This window comes from Anopheles merus, chromosome 3R (genome assembly GCF_017562075.2).
Source record: "Anopheles merus strain MAF chromosome 3R, AmerM5.1, whole genome shotgun sequence".
Lineage (NCBI taxonomy): Eukaryota > Metazoa > Arthropoda > Insecta > Diptera > Culicidae > Anopheles > Anopheles merus.
This window is the reverse complement of record NC_054084.1, coordinates 25,740,770-25,768,659: the sequence shown is the minus strand read 5'-3', so window position 1 is coordinate 25,768,659 and position 27,890 is coordinate 25,740,770. Positions and strand designations below refer to the sequence as shown.

Sequence of the window (27,890 nt, the reverse complement as noted above, 5' to 3'; positions counted from 1 at the left end):
ACTCGCATTGCCTCTACTCCATTCCACCCAAATACACACGCAAACACACTCAGCAGTCGGAAGTGGATTTAAGCTTCTAATGAGAAAATAATTGTATCAAATATGCGCATGGATTATACTTTATGGTTTTAATTTATAAATGTTGTCGTTTCGCCGTACCAGACGCGCATACGCGCGTTTCCGTGCGACCACCGTCGAGCGCCTTGGCTGGCGTCTTCCTAGTCGCTCGGAGCTTGCGAGTTGGCAATAAAGTGGAGAGCCTCACTGCTAGAAACCATCGGCTCGGGCGGTGGGCGGACATTAATATGCATGAGCGCAAAAGCCGCTTCCTTCAGGGCAGTTCCTGTCCTTCTCACTCCTTTGTGGCAAGTGTTTCTTCTCTTCCGCGAACGGTTCTCTGTATCGAACGAACGGCGCGTGAATGTGAATAATGCAATTGCAGCGCCGTCGTCGTCGTCGTCGTCGTCTGGCGCGTCGTCTTCTGCTAATTCGATTCCGTCATTAGTGCACTATTAGTTAGTATCTAGCCTGCGTGTGTAAGTGTATGTGTGTGGATGTATTTGTGTACAATAACGCCCGGAGCAGCGGCATCGCGCACCTACCTTTACTCCCAACCCACTGACGTGTTTCTTCTTCACTTCTCTTCTCCTTTTTTGTTGCAGACGAGCGATCCTTGGCAATCCGGACGTGCTCGGTACGGGCAGCTGGTCGCAGATGCTGCACAACGACTTCTGGGGCACACCGCTCGTGGACTCGGGCTCGCACGGCTCCTACCGGCCGCTGTGCGTCGCCAGCTTCAAGCTCAACTACCTGCTGGACGGGTTCAAACCGTTCGGCTACCACCTGGTCAACGTGCTGCTGCACTCGCTCGCAACCGGGCTGGTGGTGAAGCTGGCCCGCCACCTCCTGCCGGCCGGCCGGTCGGGCGTGGCCATCGCCGGGCTGCTGTTTGCGGCCCACCCGATCCACACCGAGGCGGTGGCGGGCGTCGTCGGGCGGGCCGACCTGACCGGCTGCATCTTCTACCTGCTCGCCCTGCTCGCCTACATCCGGCACGTCCGGTGGCGGCAGTGGGGCGACCGGCGGCAGTGGCTGGCGCTGGCCGCCACCGTCCTGCTCGCGGCCGCTGCCCTCCTCTGCAAGGAAACGGCCGTGACAGCTTTAGTGGTTTGCGCGATTTATGACATCATAAAGGGATACGCCGGATCCAGAGATAAGGTACGGTTCTGCCCACACTTTCCCACTTCCTGCTTTTCAGCTCGCGACCCTCCTCTCCTCTGCCTGCATGCTGGGGCTGAATGCGCACTGTCCCGGGAATATACATTTAATTTTAAATATGCTTTATTTATACCCCGGGCCGCGCAGCCCGGTTCACTGTGCCACCGTCCAGCTTCCACTAGAATGCCACCAAGGCCTATAAAATAACGACTCATACCGTACCGGTGGGCTAAGGACCGGGGCAAAGGAGCAAGGGACTCCCTGCTTCCACTCAGCGAGCACGAGTGGCATTTGCAATCTGCACCGAGAAGAGCAGCAGCAGCACCATCAAGCCCGCTGCATCCCAGTGTCGGTTCGGTGGATTGTTTTCCACTGTGTTGTCGTTACTTCCACCGGTTACCAGGCGTTAGCTGACAATGGAATGTCGGCTCCGAGGGTTTGTCGGGCACTGTTTCTGCCGCTTTCCACTCCCCGTGGCTGGCGTGTGTTTATGACATTTTTGCAGTGAAAAGAGAAAAATAGCACAGCATAGTAAAAATAACTGGCCAAGCTGTATTGAAAGCTGTGGGAATGCGCAAAAAAATGAGATGAGCATTGTTGGAGAATGCTTGCAAGCTTTTTATTTCACTGTGGCACGCCCTCGAACACAAACACTCACCGGCACATGGTTAGGACAAAGAGAGACGGTGTGATATCTAGAAACTACATAAAGCGCAAGCATTCAGTCCACCATTTCCCTATCTTCAATGTATTTAACGGACGCTTTGGCAGCGGCTTACACATGTACATAACATCTCAGACAGCTCGTCTAACCCCTGGGTGTTGAATAAATAATCGATGTAGAATAAGCAATGTCCCCCTCCTTCAGTGTACCCCACCCAATGCATCTCCCTCAGCAGTTGGTGCGCAGTGTGCAGTACTGCGTATCGGCACAGTACAGCAGATCGGCCGGGCAAGCCATCTTAAGCTTGATGAACTTGTTCGGGCTCTTCCGGTGGCAGACGTAGTAGTTGCTCTTGTCCATCGGGTCCGGCATACGACCCTCCAGCCGGCAGCGTGGTACCTTGCGCGCCGGCTGCTTTGCCGTGGACGCTTTCTTTTTAACGGCCGTCTCCTTTCGCAGCTGCCCCTTCGAGGGCGCCGCCGGACCACGGTGGTCAGCCAACGAGGGCAGAAAATTAACTTTCTCCCCGGAAGATGACGACGGTGACGATGCACCATTCCGACGGCGCAACCTGTTCGCCTCGAGCCGTATCATTTCCACGTACTTCTGTGCCTTCCGCAGCTCGTGTTTGATCTGGTCGACCTGCTGCCGGCTGCCGGCCGCCGACACCGGCTTGTGCGTACGCAGCAGTGGCCGGTGCAGGGCCGGCGGTGCCATCGCCTTCTGGCACGGTTTGTACGAGCTTAAATCACACATGCGAGAGTTCTTGTTAAATGCCGTCAACGGTGGACAGGTGTACGATTGGAACGCACCGTTGTGCGGGTTGCAGATGTAATAGCGGAAGCAGTCGGTATTGTTCGGCTGCCGGCTGCCGACCATGCACAGCACGACCGAGATACGCTTATCGTTCGGGTTGGCATCGACCAGCGGCAGCATGCTGTCCTTGTACTGCTCGTAATCGAACGTCGCGTCGCCGAGCGTGAACAGCTTGCGCTTGTACGTCGTATCGGCACCGGTCGGGCGGTCGCCATCTTCCTGCGAGCTGTCATCCTGCTCCCCGTCCGTCCGCCGGCTGACGGGAAGAGGGAGATCCTTTTCCAAATCATCGTTTCCGTCAGCTTCAATCGATTCAATTGACTCGGGTGTCTTGAGCCGATCGTACCCGTCATCGACGCTATCATCATAATCGCTAACTGGTGAATTGATGCGCTGGAACGATGGCCTTAAATGGTGCAGGTATGACAGCGGTTCACTGTACCAAGAAGGAGGAATCCTTAAGGAGGGTCGGGAATTGGTGGAATAATATGAGCCCGCGGGAAAGTCATTTATCAGCATCGATGATTGCTGGGGCGTTGGATTAAGGTACGAGTTGTAGGTGGGAGATGGATAGCTTGCCCGCACCGGCTGGTAAGCATCCTTTGGCACGAAACTATTCCCGTAGGCATCGTAAAGTACTTGCTGCGGTGGGAAGCTGTGAAACATTTGTGGCTCATTAGTGTCGTTTGTTCTTAAGGCATTGTGTGGCATTGCACCATGATCCCAATTAGATGAACTCAACCCGAGCGTGGTTGGATTATAGTTCGACGGAAAGCTGCCTTTAAGCGGTTGCTCTGTAGTTGTTGGCGCTTGCGGCACATTCGGTACAGGAACGGGGTTAACCGAGATCGGTATCAGTATCGGCTTCACGATTGGTTCTTTTGCTTGTGGTGCTGCTACTGGAGCAACTGGGGCTTGCTTTTGATTCGCAATCGCTTTTTGCGAGATGTCCAGAATGCTCTTGATGATCTCCTGCATTCCCGGGGACAAATTTAGTTTCGATAAAGTGTCATCTTGTTGGGGGTCTTTCGTTCTAATAAGCTCTTGCACTGGAAAAGCCGGTTGGTTTGAAAAGTAGAGCTCGTTGCTTGGAATTCGCGCCATTTCGTTGAGCTGCTTTTGCTGGCTCACTATCTGCTTCAGTTGGTCCAGATAGTTCTGCTCATTCATCTTCGGTGGGGACGGTTTGGTATTAAGCTTTAGCGCGTTCTGCGTGTCGTAGTACGCTAGAAATGAATCGAGCTCTAATGCGTTTAGGCTTCCAGATGTTCTCTCTGTTGATGTTGTTACACGACCTGGAGCTTTAGTGCTGGCAGTGGTGGTTGTGATGAGTGGAGTGATCGTTTGAATTTCATCACGTTCTCCACTTCCATCGCCGCTTGATTCAAGATCATTCTGATCCATCTGGAATGATCCATTCGATTTGGTGCGATCTTCTTTGGATGTTCTGGATGTCTGAGTTTCCTCCGATTGTTCCTCACTGCCAGAGTTGGCAGAGTTTGACGCTAGTCTAGGGACGTTAAGATTATCTATTCCGTACACATTCTCATCACTGTGATTTCGTTCACTCTCCGCCGATAGATCACACTCCCAATCGTTATCTGTGAAGGGGAAATAAAATGCAAAACCAAGTAAGCATAACGTTGACGACCACTTTCATTCGAGAAGCTCTAGGGAGGCGCACACATTCACTAGTGCTCGCATTGGCTGCTTCGAGCTCATTCATGTTTAACGTCTCATTAGCACGAAACCATTCAACGCGCTATCACGTCGTGTGACCTGCATTGGACTACGCGCAGAGAGCTGCCAAGTTTCACTTATCGCACATTTAGAACTAGATCAGTCGATAGGTGCACAACTGATCGACGGCTGATTTAAGACTTGGCCTAGTTTCGTGTGCAAGCAACAGTACTCACCCGGTACGACACAGGTGCCAAGCTTGTGCAGATAGACGAGACCCTTCTGGCACTGGGTCGCTACCCATACGTGCGCATCCTTTGACAGCACGGTGCAGCGATAGTACTGATCGCACCGTGTCATATGTGGACGGGTTGCTTTCGGGCATCCTTCCTCCTGGACGGTAAACTGTTGCGCTTCAGCTAGCAATGCATGGAGTACAAGCACTAGCACATAAAAGGTGTGCAATTGAGCCATTATTGCACCACTAATCATACCCAACAACCAATCTTTTGCAAAGATAGATGGATCGATTACTGTTCAAACACTTTTGGGTTCGTTGGTGGCGTATTTCACTTCCTTTTACCACACGATCATTCTCTTTAATTTATCCGCAAAAAAAAAAAATCCTTTCTCTTGTGGTCTTTTGTGACCTTACTTGACGCGTTCTGCGGTCGCACTGATATTGATCACCGCCGGAACAGTCGCAATGACTTCTGCGCGTATTCCCTCGCACGCTGGTGCCAAGTGAAGAAAGCAATTATACGCCCGATCGAGTGTGCGAGACAAACAAACGATACGATTGGCGTGCCAGCAAAAGACACCGGTGAGAACGGCATCGAACTGCGACCAAAGACACGAGTCACCGGGAGGTTGAGAATTGTTGAGCCATCTTGTTTGCCTATCACATTATCGTATCTTCGAACGGTGTGTGCGTATGTGTGAGCGGGTGTGTGTGGAGGCAACATTTCGTCTTGGCGGCTTTCACGTCAGTCACACTTTCACTGTTTTGCCGTTGTCTAGACCATTTATCGTGACCTGCTATGCACTTTCCAAGATGTAGGCCGACCGTAAACGTCTTCTTTAGCGACTGTTCGAAGAGCGTTGGATAGTTAGAGCGTGTACAAAACCTACGCAGCAAGAAGCAAAAATGGCATCGCAAAAACTCAGCAAAGCGAATGAAAACAATAACGGGAAGAGGGATAACGACACACCAATGCTCGCCAGAAGAATGCACCATAAGCACAGCAGTATCCTCCGCCTGGTGCCCATAAATCTTTGCCCTGCAGTTCCGCGCAGTTTGTGTGTGTGTGTTGTACCAGCAGCACAACAATAAGCGATGCAGCTTCAGCTCAGAAAGAGCAAAATCCACTCGCGAAACATTGTCCATTCCATTGCATTCCATTCTACAACAACAAAATACAGATAAAATGTCACCATGCAAAAACACCGCATACCACAGACTCTCGCACACGCCACAACACGGACTGAGGCTGCAGGCAAATGGTGCAGCATGCATTCAAAAGACAGCACCGACGGTGCACAAAAGCACAAATGTGGCAAGGTGGCTTCGGTGGTATCTTTCCCATTTGCACCCGATTGGCAGCATGAAGTGGCCGCACACAGACAACCGGCGTTCGACGGATGCTGGCAGGTACAGTCTACTCTACAATCCCAATGGTTGCCATACATAACGGACAGGGGAAGAATTCTGAAAGAAAAATTGTACCACACAAGCTTTTATCAATGGAAAATAATGTTGAAAAAACCCTTCATTTTCATAGTTGCTGTTGTTGTTGTTTCTTCCCTGTGAAACGTGAATCAAAAGCACATCTCATTACACGTGGATAACATTATTTGCAGCATCCTGCTGCTTTGCAGCAAAACACCTCACGCAGGAGGAAGTACATAAATCACGTATTGAAGGTTCCTCAACAGCCTGGAGCAACCCCTCCCCCAGGACGGGGCAAACAGCCGTCCATTGCCACTCCCCAAGCCGAGCACGGCGAGCCGTTAATCAAAATCATTCAAAAGTAGTAACTCTATATTCTTCTCAAACAAACAAACACCGCCACCCTCGCAGGCGCAACCCTCGAACCTCGATGGCACGCGGGTAAAAAAGGTAATGCAACAGGATATATAAACGTGAGTTTCTCCGACCCCTCTCACACACTGTGCACTCCTAAAGTCGGTGGTTTGCCGGATTTTTTTTTACCACGCCGTTTCGTTTCGTTCGTCCCTGTCCTGCCTGTCTGTGTACGTGCGGATGTTATATTTGCTCATCCGCTCGGAATGGAGCGGATACGGAATGAAGATGATAGCGACAGCTGAATGAAACTATTCAAAACCTTTTGGAGCCATTTTCAGGACACTGGCACGAACAAAATGGAGGAGAAAAGGAAAAAGACGGCACAACCACTACTGCTGCTGCTGCTGCTGCTGCTGCGGGAATAGCCAGATAGCGAACTCCAATCACCGGATGGAATGGTAGGAATGAAGTTGGAAGTACGAAAAAAATACACACACACAAAAAACAGGCACCACGAGCACTCGAGCACCGGGCGGTGGAGAGCATACAGAGAAGAAAGGACACGAAGAGCACATTCCGGAGGAATAATCAACGGCACCATTGATCAAGTGCGCTGCAACCGATGCTTTTGTGTTTGTGTCCAGAATCTAGAAGCTGAAAGCTGGCGAAGGACCACGTCGGGAGGAGGTGGCGCGGGTTGATCCGGATAGTGCCTGATGCCAACCGAGAAGCAGCCCAATGATGCCGCACGCTCTCTCACTCTGGTTCACTGTGTGTCTGAGGCTGATGGCAAGCAATGTACTACCAACAGCACGAACTCACCGTGTATAAACTGAACAGCGCCAAAGGTGAGATGTCGAAATCGATCGCAGGAAACGAAGGAGGTCCAAAGGGAAAGGAACACATACACATACACACACACACACACACACACACAAACACACACCGGAACCGGGCATACTTTACAATCATCTTTCTCGGTGAACAACCGTGAATTTAACTCCATTCAAATATTTGCTTTCACTTCGCTTTCCCAGGTTCGGTTCGAGTGCTGCATTTTTTTTTGTTCCCTCGCCTTTTTTTTTTATTTGTTTTATTTTTTCGGAAGTGACTAAGACTCGTCCGGTAGTTTGAACCTGAGCTAGTCTACAGTTTGGTTGATGTTTTTCTTTCGAATGCTCGTGTGTGTGTGTGTTGTGTTCTCTTTGTGTTTTCCATGCCAATCGGAGTCGTGTGTTTGGTTCGGTATGCAATTTAAACGTGCGTTTTTTCTTCTTCTTCTCCTATCGGCATTTCTTCCATTCACTTCCACCGGATGCAGATTGGCACCCGGTGGGAATTGTGATAAATTTGGAGCGTCGTGTGCTCGTGTAAGGACGCGTTGGTCTTTTTTTGCCACGCCAGAAGGTAGTATATGACGCACCTTACCCCGGGGGGTACACGCCTTCTCACAATAACTTCCGACCGTGTGCAACGAAGTCGAGCGACAGCCTGCACCGATCGGAATTCCTTTCTGTCTGGTGTGTTGTCGTGCTGCTGCTGCTGCTGCTACTGCTGTTACTGGTGCAGCTGAAAAGAAGCTATTCTCGGCAGACGGGGTTCGCTTGCCGTTACGGAGACGTGAGCTTGCTTGCATACATACTACTACAAACACACACCAGCACACGCACGGAATTGAATGTTCCTGGTAAACAGATTTATTTCCATCCGTTTCGGATCAATCGGTCCGTCGGTCGGTCGTTGCGAACCATTTGACGATCACGGGTTTCGCACGAGGCAGTGCATTCCATTGTGTGTTCCCGTTTGACCGGCCGGCCGGCTGTGTCTTGAAATGAAGCGATTTATGGTGGACTAGATGATGCCGGCACTATTGACTGGATTTGGCTTACACGGATCGGATCGTGTCCCTTCTGCGAGGTGTCCTGGATTGAGTGGGATTTTGAGGACGGAACATAATGGACGGATTTGTACAGCTTTGTCAGTGGAAAGACTCATTTGGGTGTTTTTCTTTAGGAGTTCGGGCGAGCTTAAACGTTGCTTTTAATTACGCTTTCAACTTAAAGTTTTGCAGAATTTAAAATCATTAATGCAACCTAAAGTGCAACAACGGTCCTGGTTGGTTCGTTGCATAGAGTTTCCCACTTTCCGTCGTGTTTGATGTCCTGTGCTGTTCACGAACTTCTCGCACGAAGCTACAATTTAAAATGCACACCATGCAAATCTCGCGCAGTGCGTCCCTTTCTCTCCACACCCCATCTTGCAGGCTTGTGTCAATGTGTCAATTCCATTGCCCTGCTACCCGAATCCAATCAAGAATCTGGCAAACATGGAACGTGCATTTACAAGCGGAACGCAAATAGACTAGTGACAACTTTTCGATTCCCAGTCTGTGCTCTCTGGGACCCGGAGGACACAGCTTTTCTTCAGGGAACGATGCACATACCAAAGCTGGGGACTCACCAGTGCTGGAGGCATCTAATATCCTGAGCTCATTTCCAACTACAGCCATCGAACCGGGCGTGAGTTCGGGCGTATTGAATGCGACATTTGACAAGAGATGATGTTGTGTCTGTGTGTTTTTTAAAGTGACTTTTCGCTCTCCTTTTCCATTTTGTAAGATGTGAAAGCAGTTTTGGGCAAAGCACCGTTGATGGTGCCTGCGAAGGTTGAAACACGCGATTGCATACTTAATGTGGTTCAACGTTCAAAGCAAGCAAAGAGAACGCGAGAAAGACGGTGCACGAGTACGTCAATTTAAGTTCACCCATTTGGAGCTCATGAATTCCACTTTACCGGGATTTCATCGTTGATTATGGGAAAAGTTGGTCCACCTGTTTGGCGTTTTTGTGTTGCCCGCACCAGATGAAGGGTGAAAAACATCTCCCTATTATCAACACTCCTCGCCAGAGCCTCGCCATACCGGGACACCAGTTGCGTTGCACTGCACCAATCGATTTGTGGCCCTTCAGCGGAGCAACTATTTTATGTTGGGTACGGGGCGAAATTAATATTCCAAGCGCCACGCTCTGCAAACGCAACACGCTTCCTCCTACTACAACCCTGGAGAGCTGGAGAGATGCCCATTCCAAGGATGCCTGGCTTTCGAACGCCACAGCCACAGTCTCCACCCTGCTGTTGTTGGGCGCTTGATTGGGTGCACAGCAACAGGGAACGAGCACAACACCTGCGCGCTTCTCCGTTCACCGTAATCGACACGATTGTCGAAGACGATGATCACAATAATAGCGATGATGAAGGTGCTGCTGCCCATCGTTAGCCCGTCGCTGGCTGGTAGGGTGAAACTTTTTCCACCATCACAGGTTTATGCGGGCTGCAAAGGGGGAACACTTTCATCCTCTCGCCAGCCTCGAGTGGATCCTCTCGAGCTAGGGCTTTCCGTTTTATCCAGCGCGAAAGCTCTTAGCGTTCTTTTCTTGGGGTTTTTTGTGTGTTATGTGTGGCGCGAATGTACCGCCACAGTACACCCACCATAAGGGCCGTTTCTTTCCCCATTCAACATTATCTGCGCGCCGGCTATAGTATCTCCGCTCCGTGTTGGCCGGAGAAACCGTTGACTAATGACTACCAGCTGGACTTAATACTTTCCCCCAGGCGTGGAGCGAGCGACAAGACGGGCAAAGCGGACTAAAAGGAATAAAATCGATCGCATAAGCACTCGAACGCTTGGGAAGGGAGTGTTGGATGGGTTTGAAGAGTGATGATGGAGAGCTTGCTTGCTTGGTTGAGATGATAACAAAGTCTTTCGAGATTGGAGTGGCATGTTAAGCATGTACGTACAAACAGAGCATGATGCGAAGAGTTGTTTACCGCTTTTCACCTTCATTTACGAATCTTTTCTGTCTAGGAAAAGCGAATGTGTATATTATTAGTTTCCGGAGACAAAAGATAAAAAAACTCCAGGCGTGTGAAATCTCAAATGCAAATTGTGTAGCGAAAATAATAATTTAGATTTGAAGCACAAAACCGCCCAAAAGTATGCAATTTGCACAGCAAGCAGTAATTTTTAACGTCTAAACAGCAAGTAAAATAAATCTTTTTTCACCGTTTAAAGTAATCTGTAAGTGTCATCTTCAACAAAAGAACGATGAAAATCGTATACAGTAAATCCGACGCTAAACTTTCCCGATCAGCCAGATTAACGCATAAAGTGCTTTGACTCCCTGCTCTTACCAATATGTGATTGCTGAAATGCCAAAGCTCGTTCGTCGAACGTGCCATTTATATTTTGCTCCAAAATCTTTCAATAAAAAGAAATCAGTGTAAACCCCCACACAGTCCATTCCGCAACCCCGTTAATGCGTAATCTTTTTACACCGGATAAACGGTTTAAATGCCTGCTACGCGTCTACCTTCGCACGCCGTCGGTTCGGTTTGTGGTTCGAATTTTGTGTGAACCCTTTTTGGCTGCAGCCCTGCGGGGGGCTGCAGAGTTTGGCAGACCAAACCTCCCACATTGACGAAAAAGGCCTGGTGCCAAAAGTAGCCAAAAGCAGGAAACCGTACATTTTATCATTTTTTGGAAGCGCTGTCAGAAGTGCTGATGCCGGCTGGTGCAACCTGTCTCCGCCCCCACCTGCGGCTGCGGATCGGATGAATCGCAAAAGGTTCAAACTTTCGGGGCTTTCTTCACGGTGTGTGCCGGCGCTACGGAGAATGAACGGAAACCTCAAACTGTCAAACAATTTCACCAAAACAAGGTTTCCCTTAGAGGCGAGCTATTTGTAGACAGTGTGAAAGGTCTCTCGGTGGGTTGGTGTATGCGGGTATGGTGTGCTGTGAAGATAGATTTTCTGTGGAACGCGTAGCGTAGGATGTTGTGGAATCCGGAACGTTACAGGATCTACAGCACGGGTCTCGGTACGGCTGTAGCAGCAATCAAGGAGCTATTTTTACCCAAACGGCTTCAACTTATTCCTTTGAAAACGCTTTCCACGAAACGGAAAGCTCGCAAATATGGGGGCTGGAGTCGTTTCGAGAGCAAATGCTGCGTTCGGAATCCTCCAAGCCAGCAGATATATGGTGCATTCTAGTCATTTTGTGTGCTTCAAACAGTGGCGTTTCGAAATGTGTTGATTTCAATCGCTTCGTAATCAATAACAGGTAACAGCAACTTCCTGATTTTGTTTATCTACTAAGCTCTTTAGTTCAGTTGAAAAACATAACAAACTCAGTTAAATTTCTAATTGTATTCTTCAAACAACCCATCTTGAACACTGCTTACCACCAAACGCTTATAGATGATTGTTAGACGATCCTTGATTATAAAGATTCTATTCTTGTACACTTCAAAACCTCTATAACTCCACCCATAACCGATCTGTTCACTTGAGCTCGTCTCTTCTCCGAACCTGGCTACATTTATATGAGCGGAAAAATGCTTCAACCACAAAAGCAACACCCTCATCGCGTTACACCTCTGCTCGCCACTAGTGAAATCAATTCAATCCACAGCAGAAATAATCTTCCTGAATCAACCATTTCGATCGGCGATTAGTGGCAGTGGTGAGCACAAGGGATGAGCCTCAGAGGGCTCAGAGGCAATTGAAAAAGGGACCAGAGAAACGAACCTACGAATGCGCCGGGACGGAATGTTGAAAGGGCGTTTGATCGAAATCAACCGCAAAGCCGCACTGCTTTCCGAAGAAATTCACTTCCCCCCCGGGTTTGCTCTCGTTAGCGATCGATGCTACACCATCGTCATCGCTCAGTGGCCGTTGTTTTTTTCCACCTACTGTACGGTACGGTTGCGGTCGACTTTACCATTTACTTTCATTCGTTCTATCTCGCCGCACTGCATTCGAATAAAAAAGGCGAAGCGGGCATCGGAACCGGAAGCTAGGAAATGCGAAATTTCCCAAGCAAAGGCCATGTGATGCCGATGCCATTCCCAGACGTTTAGAATGAGTTTGCCGGCGTGTAGGAGATGGATGAAAAATGGTTACAAATGGAAATGCTGTTTGCACAATCATCTCCGTCAACATCATCATCATCATCATCATCAACAGCATCAGCGCTATCGGTGATCTGACGATCTTTGTTGTTGGCGCTTTTTGATTGAGCTCTTTCAGCCGCTCAGTAGATGGTGCTAATCATGATAATAGCTTAAACGGCATGGTACACAATTGCATTTTCCGGTTTGCATAATAGATGATGCATTGAGTGAGGAACTAAACGGTTAACGACCGATAAATAGGGACGCAGGACTTGGAACAAGCATGGTTTGACGCTTGTTACAGAACTAATAATACAACTTTAAGGTATAATTTTCCAGCCAAGTAAAAATAATCCCTTAATTAGAGAAGTTTTTTTCCCCTTTCATTAATACTACACTTCTGTATAAACTGCATGTGAAATTGAAATAGTTTCATTGCAGCCTCTGCTGCTTCTCCGTCAACGGCTCAATTTCGTTCCAAGTAATTGTTCGCCTCAACGTTTCCCTTCTGTCCTTTTGCTGCATCAACAACTCCTGAGCCACCGAACGAATGAGTCCTCCCGGCCCGTTAGTTCACAATCACAGGCCCTGGTGCCGATAGCCTTCAGCGCTCAAAGCGCTAGGCCCGAGCCCAGAATTCAATTTGCCGGCTGAAGGATAAACTTTTAGCTACTGATAAAGGCGGATAGTTTACAAGTTTTACAATTATTTTTTAACCATCCCATGCTCCGACGGTCGAAGCTTATTCAGCCATCCAGGAGCACACTGAGTGAGTGAGTGAGTGAGTGAGTGCTTTCCCACTATCGAACACGAAACTTTTCCTCTACAATAAAGCTACCGCTCGACTAATCAGCCATCTCGAGACAGGAAGGCAGCTCCGTCGCCAACCAATGCCGTTGAGCCTTTACAACTAATTGGCAATTTGATGCAGACCGATGGGAAACCGAAATGAATTGAAACTTCATCCCAATGAGGGTGGAACGACGGGCAACGATGGTCGGTTGACTGTGTGCCCTAAACCATCAATCGATCGGTAGAGATACTGTTTCTCAGTCCCTATTCTTGTTCGTTTCGGTGAATGGAACTGTGACACTATTCACCGAGTGATACAAAATGCAAACAAAAAACGTTGCAAAAGCAGCTACAGATCAGATCTCCGTTTCTGGGTCGAAAGAGTTTCGCCACCTTTGTTTAACGAGGCTGCTTTTGGCGAAAAGGTTCCCAGATTTTACAGGCTAGATAGCGTACAGATGGATTTTGGCAGCCTTGTGAACCATTTAGTTGATCAACTTTAAACAATGCGAACAACAGAAACTAGGGATCTTGTATGTTGATTGATTTTTATCTAAGTTACACATAAAACGCTTATACGATTTGACTAAACATCTAACGTACTCAAACTTCAAACAACCAGTTTTCCAATAACCATTCTATTCGCTTCATTTCATTCTCTTCAACTGGCGGAGCGTGTAGCTGTAAACAATTCCAATAAAACAAAACCCTGCCCTCGAGGAAACTCTGCATTCTCTGCTCTCTGCCACGGGCAATGAGAGCAGAGTATAACAATCCAAATGCAAAACAAGATCCCGGGACTTTAGCACACAAACTGTAAGCTAGCCTTGTCGCCCGGCATTGCCGACAGTGTACTTCTACTGGAATGATCCCAAGCTCAAACTTCATGCTCGGCAAGCATCTTTAAATGATTGCGGGGCAGCAAAACAACGGCATCACAAACAAGAAATGGAAACCGAACCGTTCTGAAGATTGCTCGGGAAGAAAATAAGCGTAAATACTGCTTCACTCCATCTCGAAACTCGAAATTGTGAAGCCTTTCTCCCACCGCCCTTCCGCACACCGAGAAAACCGAGATAGTTAGGCAACTTTTCTCATCTCATCAACGCTGATTCGAGCGTGGGGCGGATTCGTTTGCCGAGTGCCGGGGAGAAGGTTTGCAGAAAGTTAGAATAGAATAGTTATTATTTAGTTTTTATTGTTCCATTCTCAACAGTGGCACGCGTGGGTAGCCGGAACCTGGCAGGGGAAGAACTCGTGGTGGGATTCGATTTCATTTTCGATCGAATCGGGTTGCCCGTGGCAGGGGGATAACACAATGGGATGAAATCAAATTATTCAAAGATTGTCTGTCTTGCTGCTCCAGAAAACGGATCAACAGCTCCTGGCCCGTTGGGCGTCATTGGAGTAGAGCGGAATTTCAGTGTGTCTAGATACCTTACACAACGTCAAAACTTCCCAGTCGTTCGAAGATGGATGTAAAGGTTCCGACTTAATGAATCCAGGCAAGCAGAGGGAAAGCGACGCTGCGAAAGAAGAAGTTTGGAATTTTACAGTTTCGGTAAAATTGGTCCGAGAAGAACTTTTGTTCGATCGGGAATAATTGGTGAAATGGTTCTGGGCGGGTACGATCTTTGGCGAAACTTTTATTCAGAATCTTTTGTGCGTTTAACATGAGCTTCCTTTGTTTTTTTGTTTTTTGTTGTTGTTGTTGTTGTCCGGTATCATGATAACCAAAGATCCCCGGGACTGAGTTTCCCCCCGAAGCCACCGAACCTTAGCCAAGAGCTTTTGAGTGGTTTCTTGGGTGAAACTATTCTAAAATTCTACCCGTACTCCTTGCTCCACGGCTGCTGGACACAAACTTCCAGCAGTTGAGCAAATAAATTAGCCACCATAAACTATCGCCGTCCATCTAGCCAAGTTTGCCACCCAACTTTTTACACAAACTCCCGTTTTCCAAGAAGAACAAGGGAAGGGGGGCGTAGCACTAATAATGGGATGCGTTCAACTTTTGATGCGCTGCTTGGAACAGAAAGAATTTTGCTCATCTTCTTGTGTTGCTTGCGAAATTGGTTACTGCAAAACACGCGAGATTGGATCGTCGTGGGTGAGATGGCAAATTAAAAGCTCTCCCTTCCCTCTCCCACTATTGGAAGAACGTCAATTTGGACCCATCAAAACGATCGAAGTTGAAAATGCTGTTTTTGATGCTTTTGATTGGGTATTTGGTGCCAGAAATTTTACCGAAAAAAAGCTTTCTAAGAAATGTTCAGACACGAGGTCAAAAAGTTCAGCCATAAAGCTACGCTAACTCCAACCTGCCAGACACATGCATTCATCATTCGTTCTCTGGTTGTTCCGATGTGTTGTGTGAGTGCGTGTGTGTGTGTGTGTGTGTGTCTGTGGAGCTTTCTTGAAGAAATACTGCCCACTCTTCACTTCGCTATGCCGAATCAAGTCGTCATAAATTCAACTCACGTCCCAACAGGCACCTGTTCGGTGACAATATTTGAACCGTAACCTTTCCATTTTTCTTGAGCTCTGGTTCGCTCACTCCATCAAACAGTCCTTTCCCATCATATTCCATTAGCGTGATCGCCATTCCTGTCGACTGCATCGAGTGGCGTCGCCGTCGGAAATCGAAAAGCACCGAATGCGAAGAATTCTAGCCACCGCTCCACCATCAATCGATTACCTGTTTCGCTCCTTTCCTCGACATGGCAGCTAGCTGCCAGAGGGCAAACACAGCGAAAGCGAAGATGGGGCTCGATGGTTCTCAAGATGGCACTAAGAAAACTGCTACTGCTGCTGCTGCTGCTGGCCACTTTGACACTCCAATCGAGTTGGGGGTTGTGAGCGGAGATGATGGAGAAATATGTCGCAAATAAAAATCTACTTGAGCACAAACATTGACTCCGTAATAGAATAATCCAAACGGTGCCGTCCACACGGAGATGCTGCGCGGCCATCGCGCACGTCTACCTTGCGACGAGGGCACATTATTGGCTGTATAAATGCGTTGCCAGACTGCTGCTCCGCTTCACCTCCAGCTGTCGGGTAGCATCTCCATCATCCTTCGGCACGAGGATGAAGAATCTTTTTATTCCTCCATTATGAACCCATCAAAAGTCAATGATCCTCGGCGACGTTTGTCGTCGTCGTCGCCGGCATCGTGTCTCTGTTCGGTTGCCAGCAACTAATTCTTTTGCTCCTCCAACACTTGCTCGCTCGCTCGCTACACCCAAGATGAGCATCCAATATACATGCCAAAGTTGCCACGTGGCTGTGGTCGGATGATTTATTTACGCTTTAATTAAGGCTGCATAAATAATACACGATAGAGTGGGTTCTGTTGTCGATTTCTTTCTCTCCCCTCCGGTGCTACTTAGTTTGCCGCAACCGAGCTTTTGTAATATGTATGCGCGGTCACGGAAAGCTTAATTAGAGCGGGCTCTTGCGCTTCTCGGCGAGTGTCGGCTGTGTGGCCCTAGCTCATCTCAAGCCAATCTCAGAAAAGGGCAAAGTTGAGAAAGGTACAGCTCTCCCAGTTCCATTACAGTTTCCCGCCGGTTGAATTCCCGTGCATTCTTGCAAGATGTGACCGGGTGCTGCTTTCCAGACGCCAGCGTGTTTATTGTTTCGCTTACAAAGTTGATCCAAAATTGCACCATTCAGTTTATTTGCTCAAATGAAAACCGTTCCTCCATCTTCCGGACACACTAATCCAATGTTCTCTATCTTCTCCACATCTCCACAGCACCGGGCCCGGAGTCTCGGCATCATTGCGCTGTCGCTCGCCTTCATCGTCCACTGCCGGCTAACGCTGCCCCGGCCGGCAACGCTCTTCTCCACCGCCGACAATCCGACAGCCCGTAGCGGTTCGCTGTGGACGCGCTTTCTCACCTTCACCTACCTGCCGGTGGTCAACTTCAAGCTGCTGCTGCTACCGGACGTGCTCAGCTTCGACTGGGGCATGGATGCGATACCGCGCCTCGGTACCGTGTGCGACCGTAAGGTGGCACTGGCTGCCTTGTTCTATCTGGCGCTCGGGTGGGCATTGTGGTCCAGCTGCCGGGCGCTCGTCAACCGGCAGCAGACGCCCGCACGTCCATCGGGATCGAAGATAACCCCCAACGCCAGCAGCTTCAACCGCAAGCTTGCGAACAAACTGAACCTGGCCCGGTTGCGTGCCGGTCAGGAAGGTTCCAGTGTGCCCTCCCTGCCCGCGGTGCAGCTAGACGACCGGGAGAATAGTGATGGTGGTGGTGGCTGTGCACTCTGCAAGCAGGATGCCGGGCTGCATCACACAAGCTCCTGTCGGACGCTGCACAACAACAACGGCCTGTCGTCCATCATGTGCGGGTGTGGCTACGCGCCGGAATACAAATATTTATCACTGGCCGCGCCCTCCCAGCTGGCCAGCTACTTCTGCCGGACGGCCGGCTCTAGCAGCAGCAGCAGCATTAAAGGCACTGTGCGCACCACCACCAACAACAACGACAGTGTCAGCATCAACTACAACCAGAGCTTCCAGGGCCCGGTGGTCGGCAAGAAGTTCGCCTGCCACTGGCCGCTCGGGACGGTCAGTGACGGGGCGACGTCCCTGGCGTCCAAGGAGAAGCCGTTCCCGTTCACCACACTGCTTACGGCACCGGCGGACATGTGTTCTCCCTCCCTGTCCTCGTCCTCCTATACCTCATCTTCCTCGTCGTCATCGTCCTCCTCCTCCACCAGCTCGTCCTGTGCGTCCTCAGTGCGCGGTGACAGTGCGGACGGGTCGACGGACGAGCCGTGCCTGCCGGATGAGGGCAGCTCGCTGCACAACTCGCCCGCCGCCGCACTGCTCATGTCCGTGGCGCTGCTCGCGCTGCCCTTCCTGCCCGCCAGCAATCTGCTCTTCTACGTGGGCTTTGTCGTCGCCGAGCGAATCCTGTACCTGCCCAGCGTTGGCTACTGTCTGCTGGTTGGGCTCGGCGCTGGAGCTCTGATTGATGGTGGCAGCGGCGGCGGTGGCCGTTCGTCCCCAGCTTCCTCGGTCAGCGGGAAACTTTCTAGCTACGGTCGTGGTGGTCGGCGAAACGGGCCGCCAGCCCGTTGGCTCGGTACGTTCATGCGCAAGTGTTTGAGTGTCCTGGTGCCTCCCGGTGACCGCTCCGTCGGGGGTGCAGTGTGTAGTGATGGTGCTGCGGTGCGTGATGATGCTAGCGGCAGCATCCACCGTACGGCCAGTGATAATGGTAGCGGTGTTAGTGGCCGTTACGGCAAGTTCCAACGCACCAACGGAATGGTTGCGCCCAGTGTCAGTGTGCAAGCTGTTAGTGGTGGTGGTGGTGGTAGCGTTTCAGGCAAAGCTTCCCGGCCGGCCACAGCCAGTAGGGGTGGCCGTGCGGGCCGGAGCACGAAACCGTTCGGCCCGCGGCGCCGACAGCTCGTGCTCGTGTGCGTCGGAGTGCTGCTGATCGCGTACAGCGCCAAAACGGTGCGCCGCAATCGGGACTGGGCGGACGAGGAAAGCCTGTTCCGGAGCGCTGTCGCGGTCAATCCCCCGAAAGGTAGGTAGAAAAGGCCCCTAAAAACCGCCATTTGGTAAACCCTTTGTTTTTTTAAACTTCAAGGTTCTTTTTGCGGAAATTTCCGACCGTTTGCGTTCAAGTGTCACACATAAAGACGAACGCGCGGCACGATAAAAGATAAATTTTAACGTTTTTCTTCCTCTGTTTTTGTTGTTGCCCTTCCAACATTCTCGAAACACAGGCCAGGAGGCGTTTGCTTCCATCGTGAAGTGTCCTGTCTCCGCTTATGTGCGCTTTAAGCAGTGCCGCTCGCGCCCATTGACATAAGCATTTTATGAGAGTTTAAAGTGATTCAAGCGTGTACACCGAGCGTATTTATGGTGCCCGCGGAAGCGGGAGTAGTCTGCTGGGTGGGTTTAAAAAATTTACAATCTTTCAACGGCAGCCCCGGGTTGGGAAGATGGCGAGCTTTGGTGTACGTCGCTGGCCATCATGGTTTTTTTTCTTTTTTTTTTTTGTTAGCGTACTGCGACAAAGAAAAAGGCTCGATTAAATGGCGGGTGTGTGTTTAAAAAGCCGAGAAAGAGCGAGAGGGAACTAAAAGAAGCTCCATTAAACAGTGAAGGCTGGACGGGTAGGAAGAGCAATGTTATATGGCACAGATAACATTATGTGATGTTCAAAAAAGGGGGAGCAGAGAAAAAAAAAACAAGTCACCCCAGCCCGACGACAAACGATCATTTGCGCGGAGATAAATAAGCCTAAGCACACCCGGGCCCACGCGGCGCAAATACACACAAGCGCACCAGAGGCGCGCTGGCATAATGGGATGTAAACTTTAGTGGAATTTGTGACCCTCCGTCCCTGCACCTACAGCCCCACCCCCCTCCTCCGCTCGCTTTGGGCAAACATAGGGCCTGTGCGATTACGCGGATGGGATCTAAATTCAATATCCACCGTTTGTCCATTCGTCGCAACGCGGTGGGATGGGAAAATTAAATTGAATTGTCTCAGACCATGTGACAGCTGGAACATATCGGTCGTTGGAAAGAGCGTAAAAGAAATAGTGAGGCAGGAACACTGCTTTTAAAGGGAAACATTTTAAGGGTCAAATTAAATTGTGCTAGCGTCAAAAATACAAACAAGTACACGGCAAGCGATGTGCACAAAAGGGGCGAATTGTGTTTCTGCTTCAATAAATGTTAACCAAACCGTCAACCGATTGTGATGCGACCGAAAGCACACAAACACACACACTCACGGAAGCCTTCCATTTCAATCAGAGTGGGCGATTTATTCTTCGGCTTTTCTGACAAAAAGCTTCTGCGCCATTTGCGTGCTTCTAACACGCACGGGAATCGTCGTTCTGTGAATCACACCAATGTGTTACCAACGTCCCACACACACACACCAGCAGCTTGCTCTGTTAGCGAAAATGATTTCGCTGGTGTACGAAATCTGCCTCCAAACAAAGCTCCTGGCAGCAAAAAGATGCACAAAGCCGCAGAAATCATTCGCTCGGAAGGCATGGGAATCATTCCCTGCTGCCCTCTCCCGTTTCCGTCTCGAGTGCAGTAAGCTTCCTGGGGAAGGAGCTTGGTGCTATTTTTCGCCCGGCCGAGCTTACCGAAAGAACGCTCAAGTGTCTTTGCAAGGTGAGGTGAAAATTGATTGACTTTTTGGCGACGAGGAAAGGGAAGATGGAGAGAAGTATTTGAGTAAAGCAAAGCGTCGGTAGTGGCTTAACCGGGTAATGGGCCGGCATAAATCAGGATGGTTAGCGATGGGCCACATCAGCATCAGTCGGTGGTGGTGTTGGTGTGAAAGAAAAATGAAGCCGCTTTCGTGGTTTCATGGGCACATTTTTTACGGAGTTTGCAGGCGTTTTGAAAGAGTGCAGACGTATGTAGTAGATTGGTGTGTTCGAGAGGGTGTGGTTAAGAGATTGGAAAGTCTAAGACAAGGTCTTTTTTTGGATTTATATATTTATAGTTTAAATATTATTCACTTTTAGGTACTCTTTTAATTATTTTTTGACAATTGAAGCCTTTGTTGCTTAACATTGCTTCAACGTTATCAAATTTTGAGAATGTTTTCCCTTGTAATCGGAATTTCTCTAAAACATTTGACGTAATTTCCAGTGAGAAATCGGTAGAATAGAAATATAAACTTAACACATGTACAAACATCGATGTCAAAGAGCAAAAACCTTGAGGTATGTGGTACAAATGGGGTGCTTTTATTTAAAAATCCGTTGAAATTTTGACAGAATTTGGATTATTTCCTAGGCTACTGCTTGGATAGTTATCAATAAAATTAAAGAATTATTTCGAAGAACAATTCTTTAAAAAAAGCCAAATTAAATTCTACACTTCTCGCTCTGTCCAGTTCCGTTTTGTTAATGTAATTTAAATTAACTTCCCACCCACCATCACCACCATCACAGTTAATCAGTGAAAAACACATAATCTACAGGAGCCACCAGTAGCCAACAGTGTGACGCCCGGCAAACGAGGTGCCCGGTTATTGTGGTGGTGCATACTTTATGAACTAATAAATCTGAATCCGGCATCCTAATTGATTAATCACACTCCCAAGCTAGCCAGCAAGCCCGGTGGAAAGCTCGGGAAAAAAGGGATAATCAGCATGAAAACGAAAACGGTCGTTACACATTACTGCTGTCCATTGCCGGACCATTTGCGTGAGTGTAACAAGTAGCGATTTGGGCAATGCGGCAGTGAGAAGGAAGAACGAATGGTATCAAAACACACCAAAAGGGCAAAAAATATGATAAATTACCAACTGACCACCAACAGACTGGTATTTATGGGCAGAGTGTGTGCGTGTGTGTGATTGTATTTTTTCCCCCGTCGCTCCATTGCCGGGAAAACTGATAAATGACAGCTCGAAGTTTAATGTTTTTCGCTTTTTTTCGCTGCTGGCTGTTCGCTGTTTACAGTTTGCCCGAGGAATGACATCGGAATGATTCCCAGCTTTGCGCCCGGTCAACCAAAGCCAGTGAATGGATGGTTGAAGCGCTCTCTGCGCTGTCTCGGCGCTTACAAGTGCTTGGATTATAGTGTGTACATGATTTGTCATTTTAGTGACCAGCGATCTTGAGCAGCAGCGCCCCAGCGCGTCGTTCCTTCGGGCTGGCACGCCTAGGCTACGCTTAATGTTGGCACCATTATGCTGGCCGGTGTCAAATACATGAGACCACACAAAACACTTCGACACGCGGCTATAAAACGGCGCTGGTCAGGTCGGGGTGTCGTTTGGCGTGACGTGGCAATCGCTTGGAACACGAACGGGCACTGTTAAGCTGATGCCTGTGGCGCGAGGATTAACGATTTCGGAATCCGATGAGGAGGAAAAAAAGTCAGTGACAAGACAAGGTCATCTTTTACACTCACTTCATGGGCTCGTCAAGAGGATAATATTATCCATGAGTCACGTGGGTAATAATTGTTAGCGGAGGTTGTAACGCAAGCTTTGAATTAGAAGCTTGTACAGCCTTCATCGCCAGCGTCCTATTGGGATGTCAAAGCGACTGTTTTGTAGAAGAAAACCTCGTTTAGTAAGTCGTCGTATATTCAATTTCAAAATTTGGGTTTAATATCCTTTATTCTATTTACTAGTAATATCAATTATTGAAGCGATTTTTCAATTAAGTTTCTGACGTCCAATATCGAAAATACTCACTACCAGCCACCCTGTGAAGCATCCTGATTAAACTCTCCAGTTCTCTTTGTACTGATGCCAATCCTGGAACCTGGCAACGATGTGACGGCAAACCATTTTTCCGTGTCGTTTGTCAACCAGCCGTAGCCGTACCAGCGGCGTTGTTCAGCTGGTGGGCTGTGATGAAGAGAAAACAAACGCATCGAAGATCGGTTCCAGATCGAAATCGTGCAGAGAAGAAGCAACTCAACTCCGGTAAGCTGGAAAACAACCGCAGCCACCGCAGCAAACCTGCAGTGCAACTACTCCACACTGCTCACAGTGCTTCAATCATTATTATTTCACAATCGTGCACCATCGCGCTGTGATTTAATGCACTGCACATCCGACTCCAGGTTCCGGTGTCGCAGTACGCGAACCGATCGATCACTCTTGGGCTCGCTCGGTCGCTCGAAAAAGGTGACAGCCTCTGTGCGTCCTGTGTGCTTGACCTCATGGATGCCAGACATCAGACACGGCGTCAATATGCTTGACCACCAGATGAGTTCGTTTCGTGCTAGTGCCTAGCCGGTGTGCAGATCTCGCTCTCCAGTACAATCCCTCCCAAAGCCCTCCCCCCCCCCCCCCTCAAAAAACCCTCCCAGTGAAGATTACTTCGGCCGTTACTTTTGAAGCGCCAGCTGATGGACTTTCTGACGTCCTTTCTGATACGCTCCCCATGATTGGATGAGTTTCATGTCGTTAGCTACGGGTTAGCTTCACTGCGGTATGAGACAATCCGTCCCAACTCTCGCACAAACACACACGCACACAACCATATGCTTGAAAACCACTCAAACCAATCCAGCAGCTGAAGCAACAGACGGAACCTTTCCATGCCCGTGCCTGCGGGAGAGAGAAAATCAATTAACAGCAAGGGCGCAAATGCACCCCACCTCGGGTAGATCTGTCACCCGCGTCACCCAAAAGCCAAGGGACATTCGTGGTTCACGGGCGACCAGCCGGGTCACGACCGTCAACATCGTCATCGTTGTCAACGGTGTCCGGGGGAGTGAGTGTGTGTGATTTCTACGCACACAGGGCAGGCAACAAAAAGGGTACCGCCAGCCCTGGCAGAAAATGCAATGTCCTGAGGCTCTGCGCAGCGCCAGCAACGTCATGGTTGGTTCGGTGGCGTTTGGAACACACACACACACACACTGGCACAGAATACTAGCTCGAGCTGAGCTGATGTATTTGACAGTTTATGTCTTCGTCAGCGAGCGCCTGTCAGACAGGGCCCGACAAGGATGGTGTACGCCATCTGCTCGGGCTATGGCCACCATCACCGAGGGTAACGGTTAATGATGGCTCATACGAGCAATGGGAAGATCTCTCCAGTTGAAGGGCTTACTGGGGCTCACATTTATGACTACAGATTGATATGGCGGCACGGTGAAAAACTCCTCGCAGTCGAGCAAGACAAGCAAAAATACGTATAGGTCTGAGACTAACTCCATACTCATAACTCACCATCGACTTACAAAATACAATTTAAAGAGAGCAAATTCTTTAAAACCCGGAAAGATCTTCATCATTCTGCTGGCACTGACGTCAATGGGTACAACAAGCCACGATTACCTTAATCCTACAGGTAAGAATCGCTCTTCCAGGGGAAGAGAAGCTCTGAAGCACCTAATATCAACCAATCTTTATCCCGAGAGCACTACTTGGTGACGCATTGCTTGCCATACTTCACCGGAACAGCTCTATGAAGCCACTCGAGTCGGCAGTGAATTTGATTTTTTTATCAACTCCACTCGTTCACACACACCATATCACTGTGAGGTTATTTATTATATCTTTTACTAGATTTTATTTCCCAACTTCTAGTTTGGAGCTACGCTGCTCACCTATATACTGGAATGTACCCAGCCCTCATACACTCTGGTGTTGAACAAAGTCACTGAAGTATATTTTTGTAGGTCAAATGGATGCAGGAAGAAAAAAGAAAAAGAAACACGCTTCACTACCGAGAACTCCGAGGCGTCACTTTGCTGCCATTTGGTTTCTCACGGCACTTGTTGTCCTGCGACCTCGACAGCAAGCAGAGTGTATGTGTGTGTGTGTCTTCGTACCGAGTTTGCAATCATATTTTTCCAGTCAATGTACTTTCAATATTATAATCCACTCGAAGCTCGAAAATGTGATGATGCTACAACGACCGGGGGTTGAAATTCAATTCGATGTCACAGAGTGCGATTGCGTGAGCAATGTCTCAAGTGCCCGTTATGGGTTCGTAATGCTTTTCAGAACTTTCCCTGCTAGCGGGAAGCAATAAGCAACGGCAGCAACGGCTGCGAGTGGAGTTTCCGGAGAGAGGGAGAGAGAGAGAGAGAGTGTGCAGTAGGATTAAATCCTACGAGCGAATCATTCGACGCTTGCCTTCGCTTGTGGTCCTGGGTGTTGGTGCTTGCAAGCGAGAAATCCTGCAGGATGCATCTTCAATGGGGATGGAAAATGTTGCATTTTCTGCAATTCCCACGCGGCTGCTGGCCTTCTACCGGAGGTCCTGATCCATTGCTGGTCTCGGTGACATGTAACTTCCGTGTCAAGCACCTGTCAAGTGAATGTGCACAGTGATTGCTCGGTGGAATAGCTTTTTTTATAGATGGAATATGGAGGGGTAGTGCTAAAGCTTACTTCTGTGGAATGAAGCTAGAAAGCACCGTTGTGTATGTAAGATTTAAAGTCTCAAGATTGGAAAAACTTTCAAAGGGTGCTTGAGAAGTATTTATAAATCAGAAAAAGAGGTAAAAACACAGCAAGAAATGAACTCCTTTCCTCAAGCCAACTTAAAGCACGTGTTTTCGACAAACTCCGATCAATGACCTACCTCTAGCCGATTCCGATTTCACCCGGAACTCCGGACAAACTAAACGAAAAACTGCGGGAACAACACACTCCCCAGAGGGCACGATTGGTCTTGACTTTCTTGCCGCCTTCCGCCCATTTGTGCAATCGATTCTGCCCCCGTTCGAAACCTCCATTTGCGTCACGTCCTCACCGGGCAGAGTAATTTCCCATTAAAGCACCAACAAAATAAAACGAAAACAGAGCGACGCTGCTTCCTGCACCATCCACTGTTACCGCCTCCCAGGCAGGAGGAAGAGAGAGAAAAAACCCGTCCATGTGTAACTAACGGCGAACTGCCGCAGTGCCGTCGCATAGCCCCAATGGTTCTATGGCTCCGAGGCACCACCCTGCCAGAACCCATCGATGCGACAACGATCGAACGGTCGTACCCGCCACCTTCCATGCCGAAGGGCTGAACTTTTGCGCTGAGTTGCACTTTGGCCCGGCAAAAAGGGACGGATGATGGCGGGTTTTTTTCCCGGTGTGTGTGTGTGTGTGTGTGTGTGTGGATCGTTTCCTTCTAACCGGCACCTCAAACCGCCCGGATGTCGTCCCGGTGAAGGTTGTGTGCGGTAGTTTCCATGGTTTTGATCGTGGTAGAACCACACTTGGACACAAACACGCACATACACACACACATGGTACACCTCTTACGTAATTGTGGTTTTGGCACGGCCTTGGTCAGACGCCTTTTTATTAGTTTATCGATGGTGCGATGAGCTCATTTGAATTTTATCGAAATCGTTTTGGCTGGTTGTGGTTATTATGGGATGTGAGTGTGTGCGTGTGTTTGTATGTATGTTTTATCTTTATCTTTTTTTAGCCCAGGACGCAATCAAAACGCCACACCATAGAAGACGTGTGTAGCTGTGCTGAGAAATAACAGAAATTCAGGGAATTATGCTTAGCGTACCGGAGCGTACCGGGAAATTGAAATAGCATTCGAATGCGGGAGGTATGGAAACCGAAAATTCCCCCCCTCAGGCAAGGTATGAATTGGCGTGGAAAACAAGTTGCAGAGGGAAAGTTTTGGGCCGTACGATTAGTGGCCGAAGAAGCGCGCCGGAACTGGGTTCGTTTACGGGAACTAGAATCGGTAGAAGTTAGTTTTCGTGAGGGATTATCAGTGTAAGTGGACAGATTATCATTCTATTAGTGGGGTTAGGTGCTAGTGTCTGTGGCAGTGGTGCTTATTATGATAAAAGTGTTGGAGTGTAGTTTGTACGGGTGTTGTCCACCTGTACCTCTTACCTGTAGGACACCAAAAACATGGATGAGTGAAGGTAAATTCTTCTTCAGAAGTTACCATTGTGCTTTTTAAGGCTCTGAGGGGGTAATGGAAGGATAGAACAATGTTTGACTGTGTACTTTGAATGCATATCAATGTTTTATTATTACAATATTTTGAGCACAATATCAATTTGAAAGGCAACTCAAAGTATAACAACGAGTTATCTCTTTTCAGTGAAAAATTCACCAGTACAAGGATTAGTGCAACTCTTGCCAAATCCTGCGAGCCATTATCAAAATCCGCCAGATTACAGCAGAATTCAATTAAGCATCATAAATTCGCAACGATTACACTACAGGTTGATTTCCGTGCACCAAACGCTTGCCCTCTAATCGAGCTGCAAACAAGCTTACTGCCGAGCTGGACCAACCGGTCACTGGTGAAAGGGCGTGAAAAATACATATGTTATCCCGGCTCGTGGAATTCATAATCTCACACTAATGATCCTAATCCGTAAAGGTACTGGCAGCTGCAGGAATTCTGGTGAATCCGCACCGAGGCGCGCCGAACCGTTCTCGCGGGCGTATATCATGTAACCTATTAACCAGGCCCGTGCGATAGTAATAGACACCATCACAAAGACCGTGGTAATGGCAGCTCAGGCTAGATAGACCATACCAGACACAGGCTCACACGTACATCCCCACCCCTTCCCCGCTTCCGTAGCGTTTCCATGCCATTAGAACGTAATCACCTACTTTTCTCCAGCATAATCCTTCGCACATTCTGTGTACGTGCACGGCATCAATGTGCGATCGATTATTAATACACACAGATTCAACCCTGACCGTTGAATGTGTTCGATCGATCCAGACCCCTTCTGTTAGGTGGGGGTTTTGGAAACGAGCCCAAACCACTCATTAGTGGCTGGGAGAGCAAATTGATTAAAGGTACAAATTATCTAAATCAAAACCATTTACCACGTGCTCGCGCAGAGAGCTGCAATGGGTATGGTGTGAAGTGGAGCCGTTCCGATCCGGGCACATAATCTAGTCAGGAACGTGTCTCGACATGGTTTATCGGTTTGTAGAGTTGAATTGGAAGGAGCAAAAAACACACATAAAAACAACTCGATCTTTGCTGCTCGAAAAGCACACCAGCTTAATCGACTCGTTTATTAGCTCTGTAACGGTGCGCTTTCCACAAAGCTGGCCGGACTTTCCTACTCGGCAAACGAACTAGCTTGCCCATAAAAAATGGGCAGAAATCACATCTTTCCTTTCCTTTGGTGTCTCAGTATCTACCAATTTGTGCCCAGGATGATAGGAAGAAAGTTCTTCCTCACACACTCGCACATATAAAACGGCTAAACCCTTTTGAAGGTAGTGCCAGGATTTAGTACCATAGGTCTCATCTCC

The 27,890-nt window shown here is 48.8% G+C and overlaps 2 protein-coding genes across 4 annotated transcripts in view; one reads left to right on the top strand and one right to left on the bottom strand.

Moving 5' to 3' along the window:
- Nucleotides 1-27,890, top strand: part of LOC121595992 (protein O-mannosyl-transferase TMTC2) — a 159,137-nt gene that overhangs the window by 71,458 nt on the left and 59,789 nt on the right. For all 3 annotated transcript variants that reach the window (XM_041920520.1, XM_041920521.1, XM_041920522.1), the window contains 2 exons: nt 663-1,218; nt 16,910-18,704. In XM_041920520.1, coding sequence (XP_041776454.1) covers nt 663-1,218; nt 16,910-18,704 — 2,351 coding nt within the window. The remainder of the gene's footprint in view (nt 1-662; nt 1,219-16,909; nt 18,705-27,890) is intronic.
- On the bottom strand, nt 1,731-4,872 carry LOC121595994. Its single transcript, XM_041920523.1, has 2 exons — nt 4,615-4,872; nt 1,731-4,299 (listed from the first exon to the last, which is right to left on the bottom strand). Exons 1-2 carry the CDS (start codon nt 4,868-4,870, stop codon nt 2,111-2,113), a joined length of 2,445 nt encoding a protein of 814 aa, XP_041776457.1. The 5' UTR covers nt 4,871-4,872; the 3' UTR covers nt 1,731-2,110.

What these genes read in the sequence shown, in the direction of transcription:
- LOC121595994 (XM_041920523.1), bottom strand. Translation starts at nt 4,870, where the DNA reads ATGATTAGTGGTGCAATAATGGCTCAATTGCACACCTTTTATGTGCTA. An exon ending in TGGCACCTGTGTCGTACCGG is followed by an intron (nt 4,300 to 4,614) that starts GTGAGTACTGTT and finishes TCCCCTTCACAG; the next exon opens with ATAACGATTGGGAGTGTGAT.